General features: G+C 39.3%; 1 protein-coding gene and 1 long non-coding RNA gene across 2 annotated transcripts; one reads left to right on the top strand and one right to left on the bottom strand.

Annotated features, from left to right (window-relative positions):
* Positions 1–147: 147 nt before the first annotated feature.
* Positions 148–6315, top strand: ptp4a1 (protein tyrosine phosphatase 4A1). Its single transcript, XM_070856609.1, has 5 exons — positions 148–737; positions 860–952; positions 2171–2301; positions 3401–3475; positions 5521–6315. The coding sequence occupies exons 1-5, from the start codon at positions 633–635 to the stop codon at positions 5636–5638; spliced, it is 522 nt and encodes a 173-aa protein (XP_070712710.1). The 5' UTR covers positions 148–632; the 3' UTR covers positions 5639–6315.
* An 8122-nt stretch (positions 6316–14437) lies between these two features.
* Positions 14438–16513, bottom strand: LOC139225765 (uncharacterized). The gene is made up of 3 exons (XR_011587163.1): positions 16441–16513; positions 14591–14626; positions 14438–14467 (listed from the first exon to the last, which is right to left on the bottom strand). It is a non-coding gene; the product is annotated as an uncharacterized lncRNA (long non-coding RNA).
* Between the last annotated feature and the right edge of the window lie 2514 nt (positions 16514–19027).

The raw sequence follows: 19027 nt of genomic DNA, 5'->3' as shown, positions 1-19027 counted from the left end.
TAAAAGCATCTTCCCTCTCCTCCTCGTCCCCCTCTCTGTGTCCTGCAGCAGTTCTGTGGTGTTCTGGGTCACACATTTATGGAGTTTCTGAAGGGCAGTGGGGACTACTGCCAGGCTCAGCACGCTGCCTATGCAGACGAGTGAACAGCCAAACTCGCCATCGATCCGACGCACTTGAGCCACAGGAGGGACCCCGGAAAGTTGGCAGGACCGGGACGCCTCCCAGAACCAGCGACAACTCGGCCTGGATGGGGTAACTCCACCCGCTGCACACTGCCCTCGTCGGCTTCCGCCTGGCCCGAATCAAGGTGGAACCAGCCTTGTTTTTTCTTTTCCTCCTTTTCTTTTGTTTTATTCCAAAGGAGAGGGTTTTGAGTTGTTTCTCTGATTGTCCGCCCCCCTTTTTCGGCCCCGCTAGCTCCTCAGATTTCCCCATTTTCCTGTCGCAGCCTTCGTATTTTCGTTCAGAATTGCCAACCGGAGGATTTTCTGTTCCTGGGTTTTTCTAGAAGCTCGTTGGACGTTTTTGTTTGACATTCCCTCCGAGTTCAACTAAGTGTTTACATTAGTGTTTTTACTCTGTGGAAGACTTTTGGGTTTCGTTATTTTATTTTTTCTGTCACGTCGTCACAATGGCTCGTATGAACAGACCAGCGCCCGTGGAGATCACCTACAAGAACATGAGGTTCCTCATTACCCACAACCCCACCAACGCCACCCTGAACAAGTTCATCGAGGTGAGCCCCACTGTCACCGACTAGAAATAATAATAATAAGAAGAAGATAATAAAACATTAGAGGACTTTAAAATCCTGCTCATGTCCACTTCTGTTTTCAAATAATTCCTGTGTGTTTCCAGGAGTTGAAGAAGTATGGAGTGACCACCGTTGTGAGAGTGTGTGAGGCCACTTATGATGCCACCCTGGTGGTGAAAGAGGGGATCCAAGTTCTGGTGAGTTGAAGCCTACAAACACCCCCCTGACTCCCTCATGACTGTCGATGCATCAAACCAAACTCCATGTATTTTTTTGCCCGTTTTCACCCTCCGGCTCTGTTTCTTCCCTGAACTCACACACTCGGTTTAATCCCAGTGTTTGTGCTCTGTTTTCTTCCCGTGTTATGTAAAACTTTCCATTAATAAAACACATAACTCACTAAGCACGATCATAACGTTGAGCTCAGTGCTTGTGTCTGTTCCCTGCTGCCAACACGGTAGCTTTATCCCTAGATTTAGTGAGTTTTTAGACTTGTTATGCAGAAACGTTGCTTAAAAAGCAACAAGCAACTGGGGATAAATCAATAAAGCTGGTTTCTGTGCACACATTATGTGCATTACGTCTCGTTTAATCTAATAAATTGAGGGGAAGAGTGCCTCTGTTTTAGAAGATGGATTAGGAAGTGAAGCAGATAAAAAATGCTAAACACAATTTCCAAAAGCGTAAGTTGACATCTTTCCATTGTTTTATTTTGTTGCATGAACATTTAAAAACCCCAGTTTTGCAATTTGCAGCAGTATAAACCAGAGAAAAGCAGCTGGAACCTGAGAGGCTTTCACATTTCATGCTTTATAAATAACTTGAATTAGTCATTTATTCTCAAAACGGGAAATAGGATCATTGTTGTAGCACAAATTAAGTAGCTTTGTTGCCTCTGGAGAGTCGGAATTAGCAATGGAGCTAACAATAATATTTCTCACCCACTATTAATGGAGATTATTTTCTCCAAACATTAGAAACGGTGAGAAAAGCTTAAATAATATCCTAAAGTGACTTCATCACACGTCTAGTTTATGTAAGATGGAGGAAAGCAGAAACTTCTCACATTTGAAAACCAGAAAATATCAAATTTTTTGGCATTTCTGCTTGAAAAATGAGTTAAAAGATGAGTTGAGTTGCCAATCAAGTTTCTATTGATTGAATAATCAGTTAATCAACTCATTATCGTAGCTCAATGAGTTTTTTTTTGCCTATTAAGTGGGTCATTTTTTTTTTTTAAAGAAGACACTGATACAGGAAGAAGTTCCCTCCATCCATCCCTCCCTCTACAACAACACTTCTGTTTCCCCACAGCTGGCTCCGGCCCTCACTCTTCCTTTGTTTTAGTTTCCCAGAAACTGTACTTGATGACGTCATTTCCCTCTTCCTCCCTCTTCCTCCCTCTTCCGTTCCAGGATTGGCCGTTTGACGATGGGGCTCCACCCTCCAACCAGATCGTGGATGATTGGCTGAACCTGCTGAAGCTCAAGTTCAGGGAGGAGCCCGGCTGCTGCATCGCTGTGCACTGCGTGGCAGGCCTGGGGAGGTGAGCAGCACTCACAGACAGATAGAGAGATTAAAGTATTATGTTCTCGTCGCACGGGATGATATCTCACACGGGATTTCTGTTGATGAAACTTCCTTTTGTTTGTGTCTTCTCTGATATCGAGAATCAGAAATGTCAAACACTCAGTTTCTAAATCCTCAAATGTGAGAAATTGCTGATTTCTATCATTGTAAGTTGAATATCTTTGGTTTATTAGCAAATAATAAACATTAGCATCATTTAGTAGAGTAAATAATAGTCGCTCTCTGCTCATAAAAATGAGCCTCACTCAGGAAATAAAACATGGAAATAGTTCGAATCACTTCTGGAGGGTTCACAGATATTTAGTTTGTGTTTCTACATTCACTGTTGTTCTGGATCAACACGTTTTCGGCCTTTTTTGAGTCAAATTTGATGAAAAAACATATTTTTTTTCCACATATGGCTCAATTTTGATAATTAATCTGGTTTATTGACTTCTGTAACCTTTGAGCTGAGGGTGGGTGGATTTTAAGGATATGAGGTATTTGACGATCCTCCCAAGAAATGATGATAAATAGATTAAGACACACAGTTTCTGTTGTGGCTTGAAAAACAAAACCACAGATTTACCCTCGTGAGAATTTCCTTCAGTGTTGCCGTACACGACTCATCATGAAATCGCTCACGGTTAGTGTTTTATAGAAAATCTCAATCTGAACTCCCACAAGGGAAAAAAACAATGAGGGTCTTTCTGATAATAGATCGAATCAAAGACAAAAGCACCGTAAGGATTCGTAGTGAGGAAACATCACGACAGACGGATGAAAGTGTCCACGGGGATTTGAGTTTTATACCAAAATGAAACGAAAAGATGGAAGAACAACTATTGTGACAAAAAAAGCTAATTTCCAGAGTTTTTTGTAATAATTCTGTGCACGTTTCACTCTTAAGGTCCTTCCTTCAATTCACTGTAGAGTTTTAACATCTCCTTTACTTTTTGATTTAGTGAATTGAGAAAACAAAGCTCAAACTCACCCATTGTGACATGAAAAGCCCTGGTTTTAAATTAAACTTCTGGCCAAATGGACGTACTTTACCTTTATTTCCTCCCCTGCAGAGCTCCTGTTCTGGTCGCGCTCGCCTTGATCGAATGTGGGATGAAATATGAAGATGCTGTCCAGTTCATTCGACAGTAAGTGACACACACACGTGACGATGGAAAACTGTTTGGCGGCGCTGCAGAGGTTATAGGAATTTTTTAAAAATCTGACAATATATCTGCAGATATTTCATTTTTGGGCATTTTCATTAGATAGAACCGTCCAAACAATGGAAGAGAGAGGTTATGTGGTATGTATGTGAACTATTAGACCTTTTTTTTTAATATTAACACATAAAATCTCTTAAATGCAGTTCAGTTTGGTTATTATATCGAGGGTTTGGACTGAGCTGTACCATTAAGAGCTGATAAACGACCATGTCAGTGCTCTCTGCTGAACAAACTGTGCAACAGAGACGGCACACTCCATCAAACGTGCAGCACCTTTGGGATTCACGTACAGCAGGTCGTTATCACTCGTCTCCTGCCATATGTGCACATGCCCGTCGTCCTGGCGATGTGGAGCCTCGCCCGTACGTCCTGCTTTATGTCGACGCATTACTCACAGAAACTGGATGTTCGGTACAGCAGGGAGGGATGAGTCATGGCTGTAAATAGACGAGATATCACATAAGAGTGACTCAGTAGGAAGAGTGGAGGGAGTGTGATGAAGTGTGTGTGTGAGGTGTCATTGTTTGAGTCCCAAGTGTTTTCTGTGAAATCATAATTTAAGTTTTTGTAGAAAGCTTCAAAGATGAGGACGAAAATGTTGGATTTGGATCAAATCCGGCGTCACGGTTCATGTATGATATTACGTGACTGCACAGATGGAGAGCAGGAAGGGAAAATCAGAAAAGACGAGATGGAGGAAAGCCGGTGCTGCTGGTAGTTTAGGTGAAACTACAAAAGAAATGTTATCGTTAGCACGTGTTGTTCAGTTGGAGGGGTCCAAACTCCACCAGAGCAAATAAAAAAATAAAGCTTTAACCCTTTCATGCATGAATTATGATAACCTCAGTGTTTTATTCATCTTCAGGCTGAAAAACAAGATTTTAACTTTTTTTTTTTCACCCCAAATTCTCTCAAGATATATTTACATGTCCACTAGTTGAAATACAGCTACTGATGCATGATGTACACTTCAGTGGACATGTGATTAATCATAATTTCCTCCCAATATAAAATCAATACTTGGAAAATTTAGCAAGTGCATGACTCCTTAGATGTTACTTGATGTCCCCATATCTTTCTTACTAAGGGTTTCTTTTTCTAGAAGGTTTGAACAGAAAGAAAATGAGCACCTTGGTGTTTCTGTCTGTCTGTCGGCCATCTTGGCTTCACTCTGAGTGGATGAGATGATGTAGTAGCTTCACTGTAGCGGCTGATGTGCAGCTACGCCATCAAAACTCATGCATATACAAGAAAACAGCTTCTGAAGAGCTGCACACTGAAGTCACCTCTATGCATGAAAGGGTTAAGGTTAAAAAGTAAGGAAACGGACACATAAACACGCAGGTTACGTTACCTTTGACGAAGTGGTCTCCTTGTGGTTTCTCTGTTTGATCGGTTTCAGCAGCGAGCCGCTCGTTATTGCAGAATGAACCCCGCTGGTTCTTGCAGGTCTTGAATCAGCCTGAAGGGGTTCGTCTTGCGGTAATGGCCGCCGCTTGCTGAGCGTTATCCTGCTTATATTATATCACAGCTAGTAATGATTAAAAGATGATTTTATATGTTGTTTGTTGTTCCCAGGGCGGCTGCAGGTCCTAAAAAAATTCACATTTACTAGTTAAAAGTATGAAATAGTCTTTAATTCTGCTTGGGAAGGTCTTAAATAATTATTTATTGAATGCTGTCTGATCTAAAATCCATTCCAAGTGCATTTAATGTTGTGAGAAATCACATTTTTGACTTCAAATGCCTCTTATCCTGTTTCGGCATTGAACATAGAACACATGAGGACAGATGGCAGATGAGTGGATGTGCTGCTGAATGTGTGTTCTTTAGGTTTTTACTGTTCTTGTCAGCAAACTTTAACTATTTAGCCAACCTCCAGAGTCAAACTGTGAGATTTAAAAAGTCTTGAAAAGCCTTAAAGTTGAGCTGCTGAGCTGAATACTCGTCCTGTTGTTGTCTTCCAGGAAGCGCAGAGGAGCGTTCAACAGCAAGCAGCTGTTCTACCTGGAGAAATATCGTCCAAAGATGCGCCTGCGCTTCAAAGATTCCAACGGCCATCGCAATAACTGCTGCATCCAGTAGAGCCGAACCCTGAGCCACGCCAACACCCACCAACAACAACAACAACAGAAGAGCTCAATCCAACCTCACTCGCTTATTTACCCAGCAGGCTTGTTTTCTCAGTCATTGTGTTCAAGTATTTTACTTTGGAAAAACCAGGATTGGTAATTCAACTGTCCCCCTTTTTCCCGCTCCAGGTTCAAAATCAAGTGTCACATAGAAGAAAAAAGAAAAAAACAAGTTGAAGGTGATGATGAAAAATTAGTTGTGTGAACCGGAATCACAGTGTTTTCTCTTCATGTGCCCGAAAAACTAGATAAGGAAGGGCAGCGCCGAGTCGTGTATCATTGTAAGGTGTCGGATTAGTTGTTTTCAAACGCATCCCAAAGATTTCGATTGGCCAGTGCGGTTACATAGCCTGAGAATGTGCTCAACAACAACAACAACAAAAAAAAGAAAGAAGAAGAGATGTTTTTAATTTCATGTGAGCAGTTATTAAAACACCCCGTTTGATTCAATGTTAGGGTTCTGTTTCAAGACTGACTAGAAAGAGGTATGCCTTCCTTCAAATCAGATGGTTTCATCCATAAATGCCTTACAATCGAAGTGGAACAAAGGCAACCGAGGCGGGAGTCGACTCCCGCCGGCATTTGGAAAAGGTGTTTCATTTTTCTACTCGGATCAACAACAACAACAACAACTACAAAAAAAAAAAAAAAACGACAAAAAAAAAAAAAGAAATCGTTGCCTTTGTCTTGTGCAGGAAGTCTTACACTCACTTATGCCCTTTCAGTAACTATTTTTTAATATAAAATGCTTAATTGTTGCAATATTTGTCAATTGAAAGTCTAGGAACTCGTTTTTATTTTATTTTCTCTATCAAACCTTCTGTTTACTAATTAACTGCCATGTCCAAAATGTGATTTAATTTTTTTTTTTTTCAGTTTTATTATTATTTTTTTAAACCTTTTTTTGCTTCAAACTGGACTTCCAACGTCTGCGATATTTTGTATGCCTTTTTATTTGATGTCCGTAACTTAAGACTTGGATACTTGATGATTTTATGTATTTGAAAATGTGTACTATTATTATTATTATTATTATTATTATTATTATTATTATTAGGTTGGCTATTTATACTATCAATGGATGTGTGATTTAGTACCGTGAGCGACAAAGTTGTACCTGTTCACCAACTTGTGAGAGTACATTAAATGATACACTGAAAAACAACAAAGAACAGAGTTACCGGCTGGTTATTTTCAGCGGTTATTAATTATGTTATTGTCGTGGTGGTTGTCAGGAAAAAGGCGTGTGAATGGACGAAAACTATTAAATTCACAGTTAATTTACAAAGTTTTTTTTAAAGGCTTTCAGCTGCATCGAATCTGATTGAGCCTCTAAATATTTATATACAGTTTAAAAAAAGACGTGCTTACTTTTATGGGGCAAAAAATCAAAATGGTTGTAAAGATACTGACAGGAAAATTAAAATCTGTTGATTTTGTTTACAGAAATTACTTTTACTTTCTTCACCTAATCCTTCATAAATAATTGGCAAAACAACTTAATAAGCTGTAAACCAGGTACGAACAGTTTATGTGGTGCAATCAGGTGGCAGTTTTAAAATGTGCCTCAAAATTGGATTTACAAGATGTTTTATTCAGGAAAATGACACCAAAAAAAAAAGCAAAAATGTTGTCGAATGAACTTCAAACACTTCCTGTGAAGTCTGAAGCTGTGAAAGTGATTTTAGGAGCAGGATGCTGTCATGGCCGCCTCCCTCTGATGTGCCCCCTTATGGTCACTTTTAAAAACACAGCCAGCAGCATTTAGGTTTTATTCCCAAAGCAGTTTTATCTGTGATCCACTCCAGCTGATTCAAAGCAGAGGAAGAACGACATTCAGCTTGATTTCACCAGAGGAAACACCGAGGGGGTTTAACAGAGCTTTTGTTTAATCAGTCTTAGAAGACTGAAGCTTAATATTACATTTAAAACTACCTTTAATTTTTTCTGAGCTTTGGTTTATGGTTTGAATGCATCCAGTCATCTCAGACTCAATCAGTGAATTTTATTTCTTTTATATATTTTGGAGGAATGCAATTAAATTTTTTTTTTTTGCATTTTAAGAATAAATCAACAAAATAAATCAGGAGCTAGATTTTATTTATTTTTTTATTTTATTTTATTTATTTGTATTTTTGCATTTTAAGAATAAATCAACAAAATAAATAAGGAGCTAGATTTTATTTATTTTTTTTATTTTATTTATTTGTATTTTTGCATTTTAAGAATAAATCAACAAAATAAATCAGGAGCTAGATTTTATTTATTTTTTTATTTTATTTTATTTATTTGTATTTTTGCATTTTAAGAATAAATCAACAAAATAAATCAGGAGCTAGATTTTATTTATTTTTTTATTTTATTTAATTTTATTTATTTGTATTTTTGCATTTTAAGAGTAAATCAGAAAAATAACTCAGGATTTAGATTTTTTTATTTTGTTCATCTGTTTTGGCATTTCAATAATAAAATTGAAATGTTGAGAATAAACATTTCAAGATTAAAGTCAAACTTGATTTAATCTATAAAAAAAAGAATTTTTTTTACTTTATTCTCAAAATGCAAAAAAATATAAAATAAGTAAATATTGTAAATATTGCTCCTGATGTATTTTTTTCTAATACTGAAACTTCTGCTTTATTCTCCAAAGGCAAAATAGTAAAAAAATATATATATATTCCTCCTAATTTTTTGTCTCCTTAATACGAATTTAATCTAATCGCTGTTGTTTTAAATCAATACACCAGAAAGAAATATGTTTCATGAGTCACAGGGAACATTCAAAACGTCTGGCATGTTTTATCTTCACACCAAGATTGTCACGTTTGGATTTGTAGGATTAAATTCACTTTTAATTAGATTTTATTTAGTTTTTTTTAAGCGCAGTCCTGCTCGTTTTTTTGGGGGGGGGGGGCCAAACTCGTCCATACAAAACATGCAAGAGGTTATCAAAATGTGTTTATTTCCTCCTTTGTACAACTCGAAGATGTCACTTTGAACCTTGATATAATAAATAAGAAGTCATATAAAACTGCCAGAGAGGTTTTCACACATCGCCACCCTCCAAGCACAAAAACAACAGTCGTCATGACAGAGAAATCATCAAACATATCCTACATTTAGAGGAGAAGACACAGGGTGGGGGGGGGGTTTAAGTGGATAAACAGCAAAGATACTCACAAACAAAATGTACGTCTTCCAGCAGTATAATTTTGCGTATTGACACATTTACATAAACACACAGAAAAGCTTTCAGACTCGCCTCCTTGTTGCTCGGACAGAAATGGGGCTGGTGGGTTTGTACATGTTCAGTGAGTTCTTCGTTTCTCAAATCTTTACAGTACAAAGATGGCAAAATGGCAAAATTGAGGTAAAATGAAACTTTTTTTTCTTTTTTTTTTTATGTAAAGGAGTTTCAACAGGTGAGGTGTGCTGTTCAGTGTCCACCTCCATGTCAGTTTAGAACCACAAAGATGGCGTCCAGAGAACAAAATCACTTTCCAAATGAGCTGACCAAATTAAAACAAAAACAAGAAAAGTGACAAAACCCAAATGGACAAATCTTCCACTGAGCGCTGGTGTCTCCTCCAGTCTCTCAGTTTTCCGCTGCGGCCCCTCTTCACATCTCATTGGGGCCCTTCATGCCGGAGTCCTTTGCAGAAACCGGCGACGCCACCATGGGCAGGACGCACTGTGACGACTCACAGTAGCCGTTCAGACCGGGAGTACCGGGAGGCCCAGGAACGCCAGTTAGACCGGGAACACCGCGGGGTCCCCTCTCTCCGTCACGACCGTCTTTGCCGTAGGCCGCTCGGCCGGGTTCACCTGAAGGAGGAGGAAGAAAACATAGATTCTTCAGTTTTTTTGTCTGTTTACACTCTTTAGATTACAGTACTTTTAGAAATGCTCCTTAATCTAAATAAATGTATCTCCAATGTCCAGTAAATGCATATTTTAGTGTCTAAATGACTAATAAGGGAAAAATGTTTTGGTGTTGCTGTGCGGCAACTGTGCCTTTTAAAGCATACACCACCAGACTCCACTAACAAAAACAGTAATTTTACCTCACAAGACCAATGGACTTTGAGTGACTTTGGTGTTTTAAAGACTTAGTTTAAAACACCAAAATCATATCAAACATCAACAAGAGGTAAAATTACTGTTTTTGTTAATGGAGTCTGGTGCCTTTGAAGAGAGCAATACAGACCAGCAACTCCTGTGCTCTGCGAGGTTAAATTGCCGTTTTTGTCAATGGAGTCTGGTGGCTTTGAGGACACTGATATAACGGCTGTTTGTGGTTAAACCAAAAGGATCTTCCAGGTCTCTCTCTGTAGGGATCCTTTCCATGATGCTGTCACACACTTAGAATAACACTCTGAGCCTGTCAGTGGATCAAACAAGCACTTTTAGTGGACCTACTGTGATCAGGTGCAGTTGCCCCAAAGGATCACGTTACAGCCTGCTCACGGCTGGTGGCTGAAAGGATCTACTGGACCAATTCCAACACTTTTTGTGCCTACCTGTCATTTAGACACCAAAATATGTACAAATAGAGCCCAGGTTTACAAAATACCAGAGTTCTCCTTTAAGTTCTTGTGTGGCTGCATGTGTTTGTACAACATTTAACATTTGAAAACTTAATTTTGTTAAATTAAAAAAGTTTTATATGTAAATAGATTCTCAGTTTTTTATATAAATAACTAGAACTCAGGTATGGTGTCAGGATTAGATCAATAGAAGCACCAGAGGAATCTCGAACAACACCCACCTTTAGATCTTTGGTCATATAAACTGATGAACTGATATGTTTCTTTTAGGATAAAACAATTTTAGGACATAATCATGTATTTTATTAAAGCAATCGTACAAAAAGAAAACACACCCATTTTATTCTAAATTTCAGATCATCCCACACCCCCAAAGTTGTGATTATGTGACATGAAATCGTATTAAACGCCGTAAAAAGGGACTTTGACAGTGCAGATGATAGTATTTTCCTCAGTGATGGACAGTGATTTGTCCACCTGAAGCAGGATTTCCCTTCAGGCAAAAATAAATGTGAGGAATTGAGGGCATTTGTTCTAAAATCAGATATCTTGGTCATGCTTGTCATTTACCTGTTAAACCGGGGGCACCTGGTGCTCCTTTGGGTCCTCTCGCTGTGGGTCCTCTGTCCCCTTTGTCGCCCTGGTCACCTGCAGACAGGGAACACGACGATCACCAAGGGAACTTCCATAATTGAAGAAGCCATATTTAGCTGAAGTTCAAGCTCAGGCTTCACTCCTCATGCGCTCCTTCATTAACATTAACAGGAACTTGATTGGTCGCTGAGGGGGGAAGTAGGTCACTCGCTGCAGCATCGCAAAAAAAACAGGATATAAATAAGAACAAATTAAAAGGAGAAAAAAAAAGGACACATGCAAATAAAAAAAAAACAACAAAGATTAACTAATAAAACTCTGCACAAACTCTATGTGTTTTATGAGAAAGGTGACTGTGCTGGATGAGGAGCAGTTGTGTCTGGCTGATCTCCTCAATAAGGTTTATAAGTCCTGACTTCTCCCTCTCCTATGACGACGTGGATCCACAAGATCCAGGCCTCATATCGCGTCTCCTTAACATCCAGAAATCAGACCCCAGAACTGAGCAGCAGCCACAACAAACGAGAACCGAAGCCTGTGTGCTGAACTCTGGATGCAGCATGGAAGCCAAACGGAGGAAAAATCCAAAAATTACTAATTTGTTTTTCCCCTGAAAAAGTCAGATAAATCTCACTCGTGTGGTTTGTTGGAGGAATCAAGGCCTTAAGCTTTTGTCTCCCCCTCCTGGCAGGGAGAGTAATTACAGAAACACGGTGATCGCTTCCCTGTTTTTGACTTTAATTCTTCCTCAAAGTCTCTTTTTAGCATCAGAAACTTTTTTTCCAAAGTTCTCCTCCCTCGATACGAGATTTTTTTTAATGGAAAAATTAAAATAAAGAGCTGGTTGACGTAGAACTCTTCACTACCAGATTTAAAAACTCTGTGAAATATAGAGAGATTTACTAGTGACAGGCTTTATCAGCATTGTGGGAACTCGTTTGGCGACACACTGCAGCTTTAATCATCAAGTCACCATCAGCCATTTTGGATGTGTTGCTAATAACAGTTTCCTAAAGGTCCCATATTATGCACAAAAATGCACATTTCAGTGCCATGAGACCTTCCTCTCTCTTGGTTCTCCTGCTCCATCTGTCAGTAAACGCTCCGCTCAGATTTGGCTCCCATTGCAATGTCACAAGGGTCATAAGTGTTGATCATGTGACCTCCTCCAGCCCCCATCAGCAGGCCACTGAAAACCTCCTGACTCCACCTCGCTGTCCGACATTGTTGTCACCTTTGATTCCTTTGCGTCCCATTAGTCCAGCTGGCCCCTTCAGACCGGGAAGTCCACGTGATCCGGTGTGTCCGGGGAAGCCGTTCTCTCCGGTGGGGCCCGGGGGTCCAGGCGGGCCGGGGGGACCTGGTAGCCCGGCGATGCCCGACTCAGGCCTGCTCAGGCTGGCTGCTAGCTGGGCCAGCTGCTCTGTGACACAGGAGGACACGGTGACATTTATATTTAGCAGCTGGCGCTCCTCCAGGGAGCAACGTTAAAGGTTCAGTCCGTGTATGTTTACAGCTTTTATAGGCACTTCTTAAACTTACTGCTTAAACTGAGTGACAAAACATGTGTTTTTATATTCTGGGTGACCCTTTAAGCCGCATGAAGATAAGTTATCTAATGGTCAAAGTTTCCTCACCACTGGTGGAGTCACAATATATTTCATATCATATATCAGCTTGTTCCAACCGATCAGATTGAACTCACCATTGATTAAGCACTTTATGGCCAAACAATTGAATTAAAACACTTACCTTGCATTACCCTCATGCAGACCTGTTTGATGTGTGTGTCAGTTGGTGATTTTCCCTGAATGAACACAGATTGTTGATAGTGATGAGACAAACATTACATGAAGCCATTGATCGTATAAAAGGAAGTGGACGTTACTTTACATTTAGTAAATTATGGTCCCATTTAGAGGAAAATTGACGCTAAGCTAACCAATCACAGGCAGGTCATGCCTAAACCTAACCAATCAGTGGCTGCAGAATGGAGCTCATTCCTGGCTCCAAAAAAACCAAGATGGCGACGGCCATGAAGTGGTGTCACAGTGGCTCCGTCCACTTCTTAGTCTTGCAGAGACTGTATATAAGAAGTGGACGGAGCCACTGTGACACCACCCACTGGTTTGTGGACCGCCATTTTGGTGCCTCAAGTTTGGCTTCATGGCCGTCGCCATCTTGGTTTTTTTGGAGCCAGGAGTGAGCTCCATTCTGCGGTGATTCTGCGGCCACTGCACAGTCTCTGCATAGAACGTGGCCCTGAGGTGCTGCCTCAGCAAACCAAATATATTAAATATGATATAAATATTTATAGTTTGGAGATAAAAGCGTCTTACCGCTGGTCCCTGGCCCCCCGGCAGGCCTGGTACGCCCATGTCGCCCTGCATGCCACGCGGGCCCACCTGACCCGGCTTGCCCTCCTTCCCTTGCTGTCCTCGGCCGCCCTCAGGTCCTTTATTTCCCGTCTCTCCCGGTGGGCCTGTCTGCAAATCAACAGCGACAGGTAGAAAAAACAGTAAGATTTAGGAGGGCTAGGTGACAGCGGGTAGGACGCAGAGCGAGGGGCTTGTTCATTTGTTGTAATGGATGGATTATAAACAAGAGGTTCAAACTCAAAATATCCTGTAGCTGATGTTGCTCCCCACACTGGGAATTATATCAGAAACAAATCTAAAGGTCACTCGTGTGTTACTGGCTGTCTCGAGGCCTACAGCTTGACTCTGAACCTTCATTTTAAAGCCACATTAACTATATTGTGAAGGAGATGAACCTCGGTAATGGTGTCCTTCACCGATCCAGAGGGGAAGAAGTTTGTCTTACTCGTGCTGATGTTGTACATCAGGCTGCATCCCAAACAAATCCTCTTCATCTCAGTATAGTTATATATATAATAGATGATATATAATAGATAATAGATGATGCAGATTTGTTCTTGGCTGTTCTTTCATTATAAGAATAACGGTTAAAAAAAAAAGAATAATCATTTACGCTCTGCCATCATTAGAGGACAGCAGTTTATTTTGAAATACATATATTTTAATTATCCTTGATTATTTATGATACCTTTCTCCACTCCTTATGTTTAAATCTCCCACTTTGGAATAATTGTCCTATAAATATTCAATCCATATCGTCTTTCACCTGTTTGATTTATTCCAGAATAGTTGTGCATGTCCATAATAACTCTATAATAATGTTTTAACACGTCTTTAACACTTAATACTACCCCTGAGATTCATGTTTTTCTGTCTATGAATTATCTATGATCCAAGTATGATCTCCTGATTTTGTGTGTCTCATTAGTAATTCATATATTGTTTTTTTAGTCATTAATTATCTTTATACTATATAACTGTTGTTGAGGACCCACTTGAAGTCAAGATAATAGATCTCGTGGTGTTATTCCTGATAAATAAGAGCTGGTGATGTGGTTTCGATGCTGTGTTTGGTGAACGTACCGATCCTTTCTCCCCTGGTTCTCCTTGATCACCCTGTAAAGAGAAAAGAAAATCGTATATATATGAAAAAATGTGCATCCAAAGCAACACTCTTTCAGGTTTTCATCCTCCTGTAAGTCGTCGGTAATCACTCACCAGTTCTCCGCGCTCTCCTGACGTTCCTTCAGCTCCTGGAGGTCCCTAAAATAAAGATGTATGACAGATTTTCAGCGCTTAATGTGTCTCAACTCAACACTCTGTGATCTGTGGCTTTTAATAGCAGCAGGTGTAATATTAAAACTATAATAAAAAAAAAAAAATTACCTGCTCTCCCTGTGGACCATCGAGACCGACGGCACCCTGAGAAAAGAAAAACAAAACATAATGAGATAGATATTTTCAAACAACTAAATCTATTCTGAATATATTATAGGAATATATTTTTACGTATCATAGATATTAGTCAGCTCATTTTTGCTTTTATTCATTACCCTGCTCCAGATTTGACCCTTTCTTATTCATTCCGACTGCACTTTATATTTTCAGAAATGAGATTTGAGCATTTTCAGCTTCTCACACTAAATTTGACAATAATATTTTGTGTCCATGTCCAAAATTATAAAAAAAAATCATTCTTTAATCCTGCAAATTTTTGTGAAAAAGTTGTGAAGACGACATTGAAAAATGTATAAAACTGGCGACACAGACGGGCTCTCTCCCCCCTGGTATATGGTATTTGTATAGTACCCTCTTTTTACATAAACCTTTACAAAAAATCGTTTTTTAATGTGCATATTATTATATTTCGAGGAAAGTCATTGCGGTATGGTAAGAAAACAGAATGCACTCTGGATCTACTCAACCTCTGCAGTATTTGAGATGGAACAACCAGATTTTTGTACTCTGGCATTGATTATATCTCATTATCTTGTGGACATGTGATATTTATATCTATTTTTGTATGTTATTATTGTTGTTGCTATTGCCTATTGTTTGACCTGACTATTTCAGTGCACATCTGGTGGCAATCAAGCACTGCGTGAATCTAATCGCGTATTTTGCTGCTTCCTGTTTTTAATGTAATTTGTAAACAAAATAGCATCCTGGTTTGCTCTGGATTACTGATTTGTTGATATTTTTAAGTTATTATGTCAAACTTGTTGGCAAACAGTTGTTTTAACAGTCATTTGCAGTCATGTTTGTGTCCATCCAATGAATGTAAGTCTAATATTCACTTTTAGCTCTGTTTTTGGTCTCCACCACCTACTGTGCAAAATATCTGGCTCTTTAGCGACTAAATGCTTCATTATGTTCACCAGCTAATATTTAACTGTGTCTGTCTGCTGTTCACTGCTGAGCAGGTTGAGTACAGTGGGTTTTTAGAGTGAAAACAACACGAACAAACACTTTAAACTCAGCAATATTTATGACTCTCAAAAGAAAAACTACTCCACAAAACTGCATTGAACTATGTAAGTTTATCAGAGGAACCTGATATTTATTAATTTACATATCAATTTGCACACAAATTGTCTTAAAATCTTAAAATTCATTCTGTAAACATACTTTAAAATTCGTTGTACTGCCATGCAGGTGATCAGCTGATTAGACTTCCTCAGTGTGGCTGAATACTGCTATATTTGTACCAACTTTTAAAGGAGACATTTTCAGATTCATACTTGTGTTTGGGAGTCCTACTAGATTATGTTTGCATGTTGTAATGTTCAAAAAACATATTATTTTTCTCTTTTACTCTTTTTCGCCCTCCTCCTGAACCCTCTATTATTGGCTCCTGTCTCTTTAAGGCCTCCCTCCCCTTTAAAAGCACTGTGCTCTGCTCTGATTGGTCAGCTACCTGAGCACGTTAGCCGAGCATCATGCTAACGCTGAACAAGGTCATTTGATCCCTACATGTGACATCACAAAACACATATTTACTGAAAAAGAGAGAGGATGGTCTTTACTAATAGTTTGAGGGTTTGTAGACACATATTTATGTATAGCTCCACTTATATTCAACCTTAGACAAACATAAGAGTATGGGCCAATTATCTAGACAGTATTCATTAGAAAAACTATTACTATGATCATGAGGCTTGTTTGAAATGACAAAATGCATTGATCCAGCACCTATTGACTCTTTTTTCTGTTTTAAAACATTGTGTGTCTCTTACCCTGTCGCCCTTCTGGCCACGATAGCCAGCAGGACCAGGAAGTCCAGGAAGGCCCGGATCCCCTTTGCTTCCCTGTTTAAAACACAGAAATAAACAGTTAAATAGGCCGAAGGTACGCGCACATGCACGCTCAGAATCATAACACAAGACCGACTGTGTGAAGTTTTTTAGAAAAGTCAACCCACCCCCTACTTTTAACCACATCCACAGAAAAAATAAAAACGTTTCCAGCTTCACATCGTCGAAACGGAGAGGCGCAAAGGTCCAGAAGACACCCCCTTACCCCCAACCACCCAACCCTCACATGTTTCTGGGTGTGTGTGGGTACTGATTGTGCCGTACAGTGGGCCAACAGGTTTCAGGCATTCCTGGGGAACAGAGAGCTCTTTGAGGGCTTCTCGGCTTCTTTTCCTGCCCTGAATCCCCCCCTGAGCTGCAGAAGAAAAAACAACCCTTGGGCCTTCAGATTTCTGTAACAAGGGGCCATTCATGCCCGCTCACCGGCGGATTAGAGATTCAACTGCAGGGACTGAAGTTCATAAAGACCTGACACTCTTTAATAAAAGCATGTCACAAGGCTTCAGTGCCCAGATACAAGGTTTGTCTCGGTGAATGATCCTCGTGTTGAATAATCCGTTCAGGATAGGAGATAGTATTGACGAACACTCGTTCCTCGCTTTGTATTTCAGGTCCTTGATGCCATAGTTTGATAGGGAAAAGGTTTTCAGCCGTACAGAGCATGCATGAGGTCAATCACATCTGGGACATTATTACGTTTCATATTTTCAGCCTGAACAAACTTCATTTAATTACATTTTTCACTCTTTCTCCTTCCACTCATGGTCTCATTTCATCCATATCTTTTCTCATAAGAGTATTACCATAATCCTGTTGTTTTCCTCCTCCAAGGTTTAATTAGTTCTACCAAAAAGAGGAATGTTTTTAGCCCTGGTAGTTTGTTCACCTGCCAGCAGGAAAATCCCAGAAACAACTTCTTTACAGAATTTATTCAGGTTTCATTTCATGTAAGAAATAATATTTACTAAATCCATATTTATGAAAGAGAGGTGGTCACAAAGCCAAGTGTTTATAGGCTTAAGAAGTCAATTTATCGTAAGAATTGATGTCTGCAGTTATTTTGTAATTCGAGAATTATTCATTATTAGCAACGGATTATACTGTATGATTATTATTATTATTATTGCAGTAAACAGATGAAGTATCACAAGTCTTTTCTTTATGACAATCTGTTCTAAGAAACCACAATTAACAAAGTTTGGAGCACCACAGGGTTCTGTACTGGGGCCACACACTTTCTGAAAGCTTCCAGATGTTTCTGTCCTTACACTAGCGTCACAGTTTTGGATTTATTAATCTTACTTCTTGTAACTTGTAACTCAAATATCATACAAACATTGAACAAATCAAAGGATGTACTTAAGTGCCAATGTATGAAACAGCATAGACCTGCAACTAACGATTTACTGAATATGACACATGACATTTTATGCCAAGCATTAACATCTAACTTTTATCTATTGCATATATTACGTGAAGATTTTCCAGTAAATGAAAGGAAACAGACTCATTATTTGCTGTCTGTTACAAGCCAAATGTGCAATTGCTTTAAAATGGAAAGATACTCAGAAACCAAATTCTAGTTAATTAATTAAGGATTGAGGAGACGTCTTTCAGTCTGGCAGAAGAAAAACCGACAAAAACTTTACCTGAGTAAGAAGTAAAATTGTCATTTGAATGTAGGCACATTTTTTACATTTTATGAACAATTTTGCTTCTTTTTTTTGTTTTGGTTTCTTTTAATTTTGGCATTTGTTTGTTTTCTTTAACCTCTTTGGTTGATTATTTGTATTTAGTATCACGCTTGTCGAGCTTCGCTTTCTACAGAGAAGGATTTGTTAATGAGGACTGGTGGGTGGGGGCGTAAATGTTTATTCAAAATGAGCAAAAAGCCAATAAACATGTGGCTTTTATCTATACTTTGACTTGATAGAAAAGAAGCTGGTTTATATTTATACCTGCTTTTAAGAAGCTCCTCTCATGCAGAGCAATATCCCCCCTAATTATCTTGTCTTTTCAGTCACCTCAGTCTTTCTCTTGCTCACCATCCACCATGATTAGTGGGTGTATCTTCGTTCTAAGTGGTTGAACTTTGACCTGTAAAATAAAAAAGCGTCCTGCCTGCTTGTGATGGAGGGAGATATCTCCTGCAGCTTTTTCTTACAGCCTGTGTTTGCGAGTTAATGCGCCACCACACCCAGTATCATCATCTTTGTTTCCAGCTGTTGTTGAAGGTTGATCTTTGTCCCACTACAACTGCAAACCTTCTCTGGCTGAACTCTACTGTCACCCCCTCCTCTCTGACTGTGGTGGTTTTCTGTCGAGGTGTTGGGTGGGATTTTATAGGGTCTTACCCTGGATCCTAGTAATCCTGCAGGCCCTTCATTTCCTCTTGGTCCTCGTTCACCCTAAAAGAGAGAAAAGAAAAGAAAATACAAATAGATGCCTAAATATAAGTGCAAAGACATGTTTTAAATCCAGAGCTGCACATCGTCACACTGATGGCTTT

Source organism: Pempheris klunzingeri, chromosome 3 (genome assembly GCF_042242105.1).
Source record: "Pempheris klunzingeri isolate RE-2024b chromosome 3, fPemKlu1.hap1, whole genome shotgun sequence".
In the NCBI taxonomy this organism is placed as follows: Eukaryota; Metazoa; Chordata; class Actinopteri; order Acropomatiformes; family Pempheridae; genus Pempheris; species Pempheris klunzingeri.
This window is presented reverse-complemented; position numbering and strand designations above follow the sequence as displayed.

Bases quoted from the DNA above. Each gene is read 5' to 3' on its own strand.
- ptp4a1 (XM_070856609.1), top strand. From the start codon at position 633: ATGGCTCGTATGAACAGACCAGCGCCCGTGGAGATCACCTACAAGAAC. The intron at 738-859 runs GTGAGCCCCACT...GTGTGTTTCCAG, and splicing joins CCCTGAACAAGTTCATCGAG to GAGTTGAAGAAGTATGGAGT. The intron at 2,302-3,400 runs GTGAGCAGCACT...CCTCCCCTGCAG, and splicing joins TGCGTGGCAGGCCTGGGGAG to AGCTCCTGTTCTGGTCGCGC.